Source organism: Plecotus auritus, assembly GCF_963455305.1.
Source record: "Plecotus auritus genome assembly, chromosome: 1".
Classification (NCBI taxonomy): domain Eukaryota; kingdom Metazoa; phylum Chordata; class Mammalia; order Chiroptera; family Vespertilionidae; genus Plecotus; species Plecotus auritus.
The window spans coordinates 91422965-91437110 of NC_137770.1; the positions used below are offsets into that span (position 1 = coordinate 91422965).

The 14146-nt window shown below is 39.8% G+C and overlaps 1 protein-coding gene across 5 annotated transcripts in view; it reads left to right on the top strand.

Moving 5' to 3' along the window:
• SCFD1 (sec1 family domain containing 1) overlaps positions 1-14146 on the top strand; it is a 123478-nt gene that overhangs the window by 97094 nt on the left and 12238 nt on the right. For 4 of the 5 annotated variants that reach the window (XM_080643380.1, XM_080643379.1, XM_080643383.1 and 1 more), the window contains 2 exons: positions 7364-7417; positions 13432-13484. In XM_080643380.1, coding sequence (XP_080499506.1) covers positions 7364-7417; positions 13432-13484 — 107 coding nt within the window. The remainder of the gene's footprint in view (positions 1-7363; positions 7418-13431; positions 13485-14146) is intronic. The other variant, XM_080643382.1, reaches the window with a different exon arrangement.

The window sequence follows — 14146 nt, forward strand, 5'->3', positions numbered from 1 at the left end:
TTCTTAGGGGAAATGGTTTTAGTATTTGTCCATTGAATATGAAGTTGGTTATAGGTTTGTCATGTAAGGCTTTTATTATGTTGAGGGATGATCCCTCTATTACCACTTAGCTGAGAGTTTTTTGTTTTGTTTTTTAAACAGAATTTACTTACTTTTTAAAAAAATATATCTTTATTGATTTCAGAGAGGAAGGGAGAGGGAAAAAGAGATAGAAACATCAGTGATGAGAGAGAATCATTGATTGGCTGCCTCCTGCACATCCCTCACTGGGGATCAAGCCTGCAACCCAGGCATGTGCCCTTGACCAGAATCAAACCTGGAACCCTTCAGTCCGCAGGCTAACGCTCTATCCACTGAGCCAAACCAGCTAGGGCTTGCTGAGAGTTTTTATTAAAAACTTGTGTTGGATTTTATAAAATGTTTTTCTGCATCAATTGATATGATCATGTGGTTCTTGTCTCTCAGTTTTTGTATGTGATGTATCACGTTTATTGGTTTGCAGATAGTGTACCAGCCTTGCATCCCTAGAATAAATCCCACTTGGTCATGCTGTATGATTTTTTAATGTATCGCTGGATGTGATTTGCTAATATTTTGTTGAGGATGTTAGCATCTATGTTCATCAGGATTATTTGGCCTGTAATTCCCTTTCTTTGTAGTGTCTTTATCCGGTTTTGGGATTAGTATAATGCTGGCTTCATAGAAAGAGGTTGGAAGTGTTCTTTCCTCTTGAATTTTTTGGAATAGTCTGAGGAGGATTGGTGTTAGTTCTTTGAATGTTTGGTAAAACTCCCCTGTGAAGCTGTCCAGACCAGGGTTTTTGTTTGCTGGAAGTTTTTTTTTGCTTCAATTTCATTGGTATTTATCGGCCTATTCAGATTTTCTGATTCTTCCTGATTGAGTTTTGGAAGATTGTATTTTTCTAGGAATATGTCCATTTCATCTAGATCGTCCAGTTTGTTGGGGTAGAGTTATTCGTAATATTTTTTTTACAGTCCTTTGTATTTTTGTGGGTCAGTTGTTACTTTACCTCTTTCATTTCTGATTTTATTTGGGTCCTCTCTCTTTGTTTCTTGGTGAGCCTGACTAGAGGTTCATCAATCTTGTTTATCCTTTCAAAGAACCAGTTCTTGGCTCTACTGATCTTTTGTATTGTTATTTTGGTGCTAATGTCATTTATTTCCTCTCCAATCTTTAATATTTCCTTCTTTCTACTTACTCTGGGCTTTTCTTGTTGCTCTCTTTCTAGTTCTAAGTTGTAGAGCTAGATAACTTATTACCAGTTTTTCTTGTTGTTTTTGTTTGTTTGTTGGTGTTGCTTTTTTTTTTTTTTGAGGTAGGCCTGTGGTGCTATGAACTTCCCTATCAAAACTGCTTTCATTATATCCCATAGATTTTGGATTGTTGTGTTTTCATTCTCATTTGTTGCCATGATGCTTTTTATTTCTTCTTCGACCTCTTTGCTAACCCAGTCATTGTTTAATAGCTATTTAGCCTCCAGGTGTTTGATTTTTTATTGTTTTTATTGTAGTTGATTTCTAATTTTATGCCATTGTGATCTGAAAAGATGCTTGATATGATTTCAATCTTCCTGAATTTATAGAGACTTAGCCTGTGTCCTAATACATGGTCTATCTTTGAAAATGTCTCATGTGAACTTGAGATGAATGTATATTCCTTAGCTTTGGGGTGAAATGTTCTGAAGATGTCAATTAATTCCATCTGATCTAGTGAGTCATTTAGGATTGCTGTTTCTTTACTGATTTTTTGTTTAGATCATTTATCCATTGGTGTCAATGGGGTATTAAAGTCCCCTACTATAATTGTATTGCTGTTGATCTCTCCCTTGATATCTTCCAGAAGTATTTTTATATATTTAGGTGGTCCTATATTGGGTGCATATATGTTTACCAGAGTTATATCCTCTTGTTGAATCAATCCCTTTAGTATTATGAAGTGGCCTTCCTTACCTCTTGTTATGGCTTTCACTTTGAGGTCAATTTTGTCAGATATAAGTATTGCTATCCCAGCTTTTTTTTTTCTTCATTTCCATTTGCCTGAAAAAAATTTCCATCCATTCCGAAATCTGCTCTCCGACATCCCCCCAAGGGGTCCCAGATTGCGGGAGGGTGCAGGCCAGGCTGAGGGACCCCACCTGTGCATGAGTCTGTGCACTGGGCCTCTAGTTTATAATAATAAGAGTGTAATATGCAAATTGACTGGACGGCCAAACAGCGGAAGGGCCAGCTGAGGCAGCCGGGGCTGCGACGGCCTACTCTTGCATGAATTTCGTGCATCAGGCCTCTAGTCTATATATATAAAAGCCTAAGCACAGTTCCCTCAGCTTGGCCTGCGGGGATTGGACTGAAACCGGTTCTCCACCATCCCCTGAGGGGTCCCGGATTGTGAAAGGGTGCAGGCCAGTCTATCTGTATAAAAGCCCAAGCGTGGGTCCCTCAGCCTGGCTTGCAGGGATCTGGCCGAAACTGGCTCTCCAACATGTCCCAAGGGGTCCCGGATTGCAAGAGGGTACAGGCCAGGCTGAGGGACCCCAGCAGTGCATGAATCCATGCACCAGGCCTCTAGTATGCATATAAGATCTTTGGTTAATCTCTTCCCGCCCTCCTCTTTCCCCACTTCGCTCTGAGAGTCTGTTCCATGTTTCCATGCCTGTGGTTTCTGCTCTTGCGTTGAGTGTCTGCCCCCTGGTGGTCAGTGCGTGTCATGGTTACCGGCTGGTTGTCTGGTTGCTTAGGCTTTTATATATAGAGATTCCTAAAATTCAGTTACAGAATCAAAGGAGTGAACATTTCTCTTTAATAAATTGTTCTTAATAAATATTGCCAAATTGCCTTCCAGAAAAGTTATAGCAATTTGTCATGAATTACAGTGCCTGTTTCTCTACCTCCTTTTCAGACCTCGACGTGTGTATATAATCTTTACCAGTCAGTACTTAATAATAAGTCTCTTGTTCTAGAACTATTTAAGCTAATACAAATCCACTTCTAAAGCTACATTGTCCTAATGTTCTAAAATAGAGGTACTGCGGTGGGAGATCTGGGGCATTTGGGGAACTAAAAGGAAAGAGGTGTCAGAGGAGAGACCGCTAGAGACACGTTCTGTTTCACACTTACAAAATTCTGAGTAATTTATTCCTCATATCTCTAAATATTGGTTTGGATTTTCTCTGATTGAATGTTGGAAGCTATAAATAAAATAGAAAAAATAGGATGCCTTGTCCAGTTTTCTAGGTCACTTCTAAGAGCTTTTTATGCTTTGTTTCTTGGGCAGCATAAGTATTACGCATCATAACTATCATATAAAACCATTTGAATGATATTCACAGATTTGGAATATATTTGTGAGGATAATTGTGCAAGACTAATGAATAATTTTGCATAAAGTTGCATAGTTCAAAAGTTTATCTGTCACTTACTTTGGTTTGTTTACTAAAGTAATCCCTCTTAAAAATGAATTAATAACATATAAATTGTAAGTAGTGAAATGAAGATAGGAGTATCTTTCTTTTTAAAGAAAAAACTTTAAAAGATTTATCATCCAGTTGCAATGTATGACCCTTATTAAGATTTGAACAAGAAAACTGAAAAATAAATTGATGCAACAGGAAAATTTTAACACTAACTGGATATTGAGCTGTATTAAGAAATTGTTAATTATTTTAGATGTGGTAATAGTGTTAGATTTTTTTTAAGGCATATCTTGGAGATATGTACTAAAATATTGATGGCTAAAATTGTTTGATATTGGGAGCTTGTTTTGAAATAGCATAAGAAAGTGAATAGTAGGTGAATATAAATGAAATAAGATTTGCCATGAGTTGATAATTTTTGAAGCTGGGTGATGGAGGATTGGACTTTTTTTATTGAGTTGTTGTAATCCTGTTTTCTTGAGTTTATTGCCTTTAATATGCTTGGGGGGAAAAGAACTTTATGTATTTTTCTATTTCCTCATCTGTGGATGTTGATGTGGATATTGGATTCAGCTATAGATTCCTTTCTGGTTTATAATTACACCTATCTTCACTTCACTGGCAACATTCCACTCCTTCTATCGTTGACACATCCCTCATTACCAATATATTTCCAATGTCGATACCTCATCTTACTCTTTACTGGCTGATAATATTCAAGATAGGCATTCTCTTCAAGGAGGTCCACATACTACTTTTCATTCTGCAGGGCTTTGATAATCAGGAAACAGCAACTCTTGTCCCAACATTACTGCTGACTTCAGCATCAGCGTGTCATTCAAGCCCAAGGCTGCAAGGGGAGTTAGAAAAAGCCACCATAGACCAGGTGGCAGTATGGAGCAACAAGTGGCTAATTCTAGGAGAGCTAGAGGGGCAATCATTTTTAACTGTTTTGGATATAGGGCTGTATTGTCTTTTTTAAATGTCTGTTTTTTAATGTGTATATTTTATTTCAGATTTGTTTTTAAGCAATCACACCATCAGAAGTAAAATTAATATTGCTTTTATTTAAACTTTTACTGTGATTAAAATCACAAAACATGACTATGGTCATAAACTAGAAAGGGTTCTTAGAAATAGATTTCTCACTATTCTTTTTCTCTCCAGGTAAAATTTCCAGTTTATGTATTTGAAATTTGAACATTTTAGAAATAGTGGTCCTTAATTTAGGATATTCATTGTGTATGGGACTTTGTCTCTCAAATCTATATTTACAGAGGCTTTCTACTAATAAAACTTTTGTTATTAATCTATATAATAATATATTTTACTTAATTTCTAAAACTGCAGTTTCCAAAAACTAATATATATATATATATATATATATATATATATATATATATATATATATATATGCGCGCTTGGCAATTTTTCAAACAATGGGTTTTTATTAGATTAAATTTCATTCATACTTCTTATATTGAGGCAAACAATTTTTTTATGTTTCTAGAGATGAGTAAGGTAACAGTCCTATTTGTGATATGAAAAGAATTATATGGTTTTGTTCTGTTTTCTCTCTGTTGCCACAGTTCAGTTTTTCAATCAATAAAAGTTGATTAATCTTATGTAAATTATTAATATAAAACTGATTTTAAAATGATTAACTCAACCCAAGCCTTCATTTAGGCAAAGAGTAAAAAGTTGGTGAAAGAGGTCTCATAAATTGTTTTCTAAAATACTCTTTCTTATACCTTTAAAGACATCATATATTTCCTTTATCATTCTCTACACATGAAGTTTCCCTTCATCTGTGACAGTGTGTGAATATTGTATGGTGCAGAAGTGGTAAATGATTCTTTTGGCGTTATCTGGTTGTAAAGACCAGACAAAAATATAAAGAATTGTCTATGGGCTTATGAACGTTTGAACTATTCTGCTAGAAAGAAATTTTTCTTAGGTTATTTAACGGCCTATTCACTGGTAGGCTTGTCTTTGTTATCTACTGAGCTATAAAATAAAAAGAAAAATTTGTATCTTTTTAAAATCTTACTTTTTTTAATATTGTTGAAAGTTTTATTTATGTCCCCCTTTTCCCCCCAATGACCCCTTCTAGCCCACCCCTAGCTCCCAACCCCTATTGTCTGTGTCCATGGGTGATGTATATGTGCATACAAGTTCTATGGTTGATCTCTTTCTTCCCACCCATCCATCCCTGCCTTCCCTCTGAGATTTGACTGTTCCCTGGAAAAATCTTATTTTTATACTAAATAAATATTTATCAGGAGACATTGGTATAAATATTAAAATTTTCAATTATTTTCACTAACATAATAAAAGTAATATGACTTATGGCTTTATTATTACAAAACCTCTTCAGAATTTTTCTCCATTGCATAAATCAAATAGTACAATTCAGGGAACTGAAGAGTTATATGTAAATAAAGAAATGTATATAAAGTTAATTTTAGTAAAATCTTATAATTTATAATGTTCCCTTGATCCAGATTTTTAAAAAATTATTTCTCTCTGTTATGTTGCAAAGTACTCCATCATTTTCTGATAGTATTGCTTGGAAAAAATTTACAACTATAGTTTTTTCTTTTGGATAAAGCATTTTTATAGATTTAAATTTGCACCATTATTGCTTAGAGAAAGTAATGGTTTAGACTGTTTCTTACATGAACAAACTCAATTTTACTTGAAACAAACTTAAAAGGTAACATTTTTGTGCTACTTTTTTTTCTTTAATTCTAAATAATAGAATTCAAGAAGCGCATTTAGTCAGCTTGAGCATTTGGCCCTGTGTTTATATTAAAAAGTTCCTGGCCAACACAAATATCAGATAATGAAATAGCTTTAATTTTAAAAGGCTTTTACTTGCCATCCAGAGAAAGTAAAAGAAAAAAAATGCATATTTTTCTGTTTGCGCAAGGCAGTATTTTCCTTAGTGATAGTCCATTTTAGTAACACTAAAATGTTGTATTGCCTAAGGAAAGTAAAACTCCTTGTAAAATAGTAATGTGCTATATACAGATATTTAAATAATCAGACTTAATGTTGCCTTTGTTGTGTGAAGTCTCTAAGATTCAAAACTTTTTTCCAGAACTTCCTGTACAGCTCACAAAGGAAATATCAGTTCAAAGTAGGCAGAATACCATCCCAGTAGGAATGCACTTTGAATAGGCATAATAGTCACATAGTAAATTTTCTATACTCCATGTGTTGTTATTTTCAAAATAATGATAAAAATCATCAGACTGAAATGTAACAATAGTATTACTTATCCCAAAGGCATGTAAGCATGTCAAAAGGCAATCTTCTGCCAACAGCAGTATTATACATTTCATATTCAAGGTGTAATTTGTTCCATAAGAAGACATTGCAGAATGTCATTGAAAATTTGGAATTTATCCCGGGCAAAATAAAAATGGTCAGTAAAGTTTGTATATATTCATTTCCCCATTTTTTAAAGAGCACAAGTATCTTTTGGCTTAGAAGAATATACAGTAGAAATGAAAGAACTCTGGTAGGTCATTTAATCTCATACATCTTCACAAAGTTTAAGTTACTCTGTTTTTAAAGAAACTTACAATTTGCAAAGAGGAAATAAAAACAATAACAATAGGAATCTTATGTGATCAAAACAAAAGCTTTCCATTGCTAGTATTAAAAAGCAAACATCTAACAAAGTAAAGAAGCCCAAACGTAAAATCTAGATACACCTACACATTAAAAGAACCTTTTGATTTAGAATTACATTTTTCTATGGAAACTTGAGTAGTGCCAAGCTATTTACGTCTATGAAGCCATTCACAGAATACTTAATCTTAGAATGTGTTCAGTTGGAAGGTAAGCATACTTAACTGTAGAATGATTACGTTGTTTGATAATAGAGAAGAACTTTTCTCATGAAAATACTAATCTCTTCCACAGAATCTACCTGTTACTCGTATTTTAGACAATCTCATGGAGATGAAGTCAAACCCTGTGAGTAGCATGTAACATTATACTTGTAAAATTCTTAAACATATCAAACTGACTATATGAAGGTGATGAAAGATGAATTTATTGTGACCTTAATTACAGCAGACTACATGAGGGAAAGAAAAGAATCCGTGTTCTTTTTTAGCCATTATCACAAATAATGGGAATTGGTTTCTCAGCTACTACAAACATTCTGGCAGTCCTCATCCAAATTAAACGTATATTCTACATGTATAATTTAATATAAAATATATCCTAAGGAGCACATTTCTGTAAATGAAAAAGAATAGTAAGTATCAGCTGGTATAACATAAAGAGAACAAAACCAATTTAATTTTCTGAAAATAAGGAGAGGAATGCATAGTGAAATTTTTAAGTGTATGTGTTCAGGTGGTACTAAACTCTGTGGAGCTGAAAAGTAAATTGAGAGATAAAATGTTGAGTGAATAGGCAAATGAGTAAATATTGTTATCATTTACTTAAAGAATCAGTTTCCAAGCTATCTATATATATAAAGAGGTAATATGCAAATTAGCCAGGATGCCTTAGGGCAGTGGTCGGCAAACTCATTAGTCAACAGAGCGGCAAACTGCGGCTCACGAGCTGCAGTTTGCTGACCACTGCCTTAGGGCGTCACAACCGGCTCAGAAGGAGGCTGCATCACGACCAGCTCAGGAGGAGCTGCACGTGCAGATGGGCGGGAGGGGACTGCGTGCCGCCCCCAGCCCCAGCGGCCATGGGGAGGCTGGGGCTGGGGGCTGGCCAGAGCAGAGACGCAACACACAGAGGCGCCTGCTCCGAGCCTCCGCGGCATGGCTGGGAGCAGGCCCACAGCAGACACACACAAGGGTGCCTGCTCTGAGCCGCCATGGCCAGACTGTGGCTAAGGCCCACTCCCAGACTGTGAGAGGGAACAGGCTGGGCTGAGGGACACCCCCCTTTGTGCACTGGGCCTTCTATTCTGTTTATAATTCGAGAAAGAAATGTAAAAATTGCTACAATCTGTTTCATAAAACAGCCCAGCTTGTTAGTGTGGCAACTAGAGAGTGGTTGTCATCATAAGAGTCTGGAATTAAGAAAGGCAGCATGATCCTATTCCCAGCAATACCCTAGTTTGGGTTGATCTGGATCATTTTAGACTTGGTAGCGAGGTTTAAGATCCCAGCCTAGAAAGAGAATGCGAACAGAATCTTCATACTAACGTTTAAGTTTTTTATAATTATTAAAACATGATTATACTGTTAAAGGAAATTAACAAAAATAATTTTAAATCTGCCCATATGAAAACAAAGATACAGTGTAATAAAACATTCCCCATAGGAGCAATTACAATTATGAAAGGATTAGGAGTGTTGTCTATAGTAATAATAAAAGAATTGGGTTTTCCATCTGGGAATCGATATAGAGAAAGTGGCATACCATCTCTATATATAAAAGACTAATATGCTAAGTGTCCCCGCGGGAGTTCGACCGGCAGACCGGGAGTTCTATCAGTCACTATGACATGTGCTGACCACCAGGGGGTGGCGCAGAATGAAGAAAGGCCCCGGCTGGCAGCAGGCAGCTGGAGAAGGGAGGCCCCCGCCAGCAGCTGGAAGGCCCTGATCGGCCCTGATCACCGGCCAGGCCTAGGGACCCGACCCGTGCACAAATTTCGTGCACTGGGCCTCTAGTCTATCCTATCTAATAAAAGAGTAATATGCAAATTAACCATCACTCCGCTACACCCACAAGCCAATCAGGAGCAAATATGCAAATAAACCCAACCAAGATGGCTACGGCCACAGAGAGCAGGAGGGAGGCTTGGGTTTCCCTGGCAATGGAGGAAGCCAAGTTTTCCACCTGCCCTTGCCGGCCTAGGCCTCCACTCAAGGCTACAAAGTTTCAATGATAGAAGATACATAAACCCAAACAGAAATGGCGGCAGCCACGGAGCTGGAAAGAGCAGGAGGCTAGGGTTGCCCCCGGCGATGGAGGAAGCCAAGCTTTCCGCACACCCTGGCCGGCCCAGGCCTCCACTTAAGGCTACAAAGTTTCAATTATAGAAGATATATAAATCCCCCAAGTAAAGGCTGCCGCCAGGGAGCAAACAGAAGGCTTGGCTCTGCTCCAGGCTACAAAGTTTCAATTGTAGGAGATAAATAAACCCCAGATACCAGGGCCTTTGCTTGGGTCACCGGGGGGCGTGGCCGGCCTGCAAACCACCACAGGCCCCTCGCCCAGGCCGCCCCACGCCCCAAGGGAACCCCCACCCTGATCCGGGACACCCTTCAGGGCAAACCATCTGGCCCCCACCCGTGCACCAGGCCTCTATCCTATCTAATAAAAGAGTAATATGCAGATTGACCATCAGTCCAACACACAAGATGGCTGCTCCCATGTGGTCAAAGATCCTGCCCCCATGTGGACACAAGATGGCCACCACAAGATGGCCAGCAGGGGAGGACAGTTGGGAGCGACCAGGCCTGCAAGGGAGGGCAGTTGGGAGGGACCAGGCCTGCAAGGTAGGACAGTTGGGGGTGATCAAGCCTGCAGGGGGGCAGTTAGGGGTGACCAGGCCGGGGCAGAGGAGGGAAGTTGGGGGTGACCAGGCCTGCAGGGGAGGGCAGTTAGGGGAAAACAGGCTGGCAGGGGAGCAGTTAGGCATCAATCAGGCTGTCAGGGGAGTGGTTAGGGGGTGATCAGGCTGGCAGGCAGAAGCGGTTAGGGGCAATCAGGAAGGCAGGCAGGCAAGCAGTTGGGAGCCAGCAGTCCTAGATAGTGAGAGGGATGTCCGACTGCCCATTTAAGGGGTCCCAGATTGGAGAGGGTGCAGGCTGGGCTGAGGGACACCTCCCCCCGTGCACGAATTTCGTGCACCGGGAGTCTAGTATATATATAAAGCAACCGGTCAACTGAACAACTGGTCGACTGGTCGCTATGATGATGCACTGACCACCAGGGGCAGATGCTCAACACAGGAGCTGCCCCTTGGTCGTCAGTGGGCTTCCATAGCCAACCTCCTGCGGCCGGCCAACTTCCTGCAGTCCCTCCCCCAAGCCAGCCAGCCCCAATCGGCCCCAATTGCCAACCAGGCCAAGGTACCCCACCCATCCACGAATTCGTCTACCAGGCCTCTAGTAATAATAGGCTTTATTACTACATCCTAGAATATATGAGGAAGGAGCTCTCTTGAAAAGCCTGCAAGAAATACAGACTTGTAATTATCTTAGCGAATATGACTTCATTATAGGCAGTAAATGTCTGGAAGATATTCCAAACAGTAATAAAGAATAAAAGTATAAATAAATGTGAAATTTTAGACTGATACCAAATCTACAAAGGGTCAAGGAAGTTTAGTGTATTTTATTACTATCCCTATCTTGAAGCTGATATGATGAATAATGACAGTGATAATGGTAATAGCTATTATTTATTACACATTTAAGTGCCTAATAAGAATTAAATGAGATAATATGTAAAAATGTTTTGAATGGTTCCTGGTTCCTCTTCTGTTTGCAGATTAGTTGATTTAGAGGCATTGAAAAGATTAGCAAAGTGCACTAAGTTAGACCTAGCTAGTAATCTTGAATGTATCTTACCTTAAAGGCTTTAAAATGCTATAAACTAATTCTAGGTGCATTCTTATCACTTACAGTAGTGACCCAGTGCACGAAATTCATGCACATTAAAAGGGGATTAATTAGAGGAAATAATTTAATATTGCTATTTGCCCTTTCTCTATAATAGAAGTGTCAGGGATGAAAGAAAATTAGTAAAATGTATATGAAAACCTTCTTCCTGTCAGAGTCTGGGGCTCACCACGGGACCCAGAGTCATGTTACATGTCCACCCACATGCACCTCAAAATCACATGAGACCCATACCTGGCCACACACCCTCCCCCCATTGCGCTAGATCCAGACCCAGCCCACCCTTGTCAAGCCCTGCCAGGCAAGGGGCGTAGCCTCAGGTTCCCTGGCCCGGTGCCAGGACGGGGGGCGTGGCCTGGGGTCCCCCACCCCAGACCGGGGCAGGGGCGTGCCTTGAGGTACTCCGTCAAGCCCCACCAGGTGGGGGACACGGCCTGAGATCCCCTGTCAAGCCCCACTGGGTGGGGGGCATGGCCTGAGGTCCCCCGTCAAGCCCCGCCAGGCGGGGGGTGCGCAGCCTCAGGTCCCCTGGCCCAGCCTCAGGTCCCCCGGGAGGAGGGTGCAGCCTCAGGTCTCCCGTCAAGCCCTGCTGGGTGGGGGCGCGGCCTGAGTTCTCCCGACCCAGCATTGGGGGTGCACCTTAAGGTCCCCCGTCAAGCCCCTCTGGGTGGGGGGCGTGGCCTGAGGTCCCCCGGCCTGGTGCTGGGGCGGGGGGAGCAGCCTGAGGTCCCCTAGCCCAGCACCAGGATGGGAAGCACACCTGGAGGTCCCCTGTCAAGTCCTGCCGGGTGGGGGGCGTGGCCTGAGATCCTCTGTCAAGCCCCACAGGGGTGGGGGAGGACGTAGCCTCAGGTCCCTGCTGATTGCTCGTTAAGGCTCTCAGGGAACTTGGCCTCAGCTGTGGGTGCAGCCATCTTTGTGATGGAGTGATGGTCAATTAGCATATTCCCTCTTTATTAGATAGGCTTTGTTAATTGAGTGTTCTCTTTTTATTTGTCTTAATTGAATAAACTGAAAGAAAAGGATTAAGGCTGTATCAGATAGGTTTTATCTTGCCTTGTAAATGTAGCCGGTAATGGTTTCCTGGAGCAGAGTATTAATGGATCTGACACTGTATTTGGTTCACTGAGAGTTCTGTGATTGATTAGCACTGTTCACCACTGAGTACAAGACCTGATAGTGGCAACACATTAGTAGTTTGTCATCAATCAGGTTTGTATAGCGCCATCCATACTGTAGAAAAGAATGAGTTCCTTTGGCTGATTGGGCCATGGAAGGAGTGAGGGAGGCAGAGATTAGTAAGTGATTACATCATAAGCAGTAAAGCAGTACTTTCCAACTCCTTTAATATCAAGACACTAGTTTCCAATTTAGAGGAGGTCCACAACCCCTTATCTACCACTTCTGAAATCCAAAATGTTCTGAAAACTGAAAGATTTTATAGAACTCATTTGGTGGCAAACCTAACCTTAATTCAAGTTGAGGCTCTTTAGTTTTTAGTTATCCTCCTTTATATTGATATTCATATATTTAGCTGCAGAAATGTTAATGTGGTAGATGATGGGGTGCTGCCCACTGGGAGTGTAGCCATGTACAGTTTATGCATGATGTTATGTATCTAAAAATATTTTTAAATTCAAAATTCCAATATACCTATAACTCCAAATGTTTCAAATAAGAGATTGTGAACCTGTTTTAGGTATTCTGTACAATAAAATCATGGACATATAACCCTGGTCGGTTTGGTTCAGTGGATGGAGCATGGGCCTGAGGACTGAAGGGTCCCAGGTTCGATTCCTGTTCAGGGCACATGCCCGGGTTGTGAGCTCAATCCCCAGTGTGGGGCATGCAGGAGGCAACCAATCAGTGGTTCTCTCTCATCATTGATGTTTCTATCTCTCCCTCTCCCTTCCTCTCTGAAATCAATAAAAATATATATATTTTTTTTAAATCATGGACATATAAAGATAATAAAATTCTAAAAACAAAAATACATCACTTGTAAACCTGATACATTTTCAAGAAGCAGTATAGCATAATGGTTAAGAGTGTGGGTGTTAAAACTAGATTACCTGGGCTCAGATCCCGGAGTTAACATAAATGCTAATCATGTGACCTTAGCAAAGTTATATACTCTATGTATTCCAGCTTGCTCACCTGAAAAATAGGGATAATAATAACTACCTCATTGATATTATCAGGATTAAGTTATTTTATTGAAAGCAGTGGAATAATGCTTAATACATAGTAAGTGCTTGGTAAATGGTGGTGGTGCTGGTTACATGTTCTACCAGATTAATAGATTCATTAAAATAAATTAAGCCAAACTGTACCTTTCTGAAGAGAAATTCCATAGTCATAGTAAAATTCTATTTTTTTTAATAGGAAACTGATGACTTTAGATATTTTGATCCCAAAATGCTACGGGGCAATGACAGGTAAGCAGCTCTTGTGTGTTTGTTGTAGGTTTCCCCACTCCTGCCAAGAATGGAAGTAACGTAATTATTTTTGTTATGAATTAGTAACTGCTTAATATTAAAAATTTAAACTGCATAGAAAACTGGTAAGTAAACCCAGAGATAATCACTGGTAATGATACTTAAAATGTTTTGGTTCTTTTCCTTCCAAGATATACACATACAAAAGTACCTTTAGATGTTTTTTGTTTTGTTTTTAGTGAAATGATGGTGGTATAACAAGCTGTGGGAGGAAGGAGGATCTTGGATTATATGTATGTTTTTAAATAAATACTCTTTATTGGACCAAATGAAAAAATGTGTCTTTATGTTAGATACCAGTTGAGTTCTTTTTTGGGAGGGTAAGGGGGAGGGGGGTTTTGTTGTTGTTAATCCTCGATATTTTTTTCCATTGATTTCTAGAGTGGAAGGGGACATCCATCAATATGAGAGAGAAACAATTGGTTGCCCCCTGTATATGCCTCAACCAGGGCCAGGGATCAAACCTGCAACCCAAGTACATGCCTTGACCAGGAATCAAATCCAAGACTCTTTAGTGCTTGGGCTGATGCTCTAACCACTGAGTAACACTGGCCAGGGCAGATACCAATTGTTTTGTTGTTTTTATTTTTTACTTAACTGGT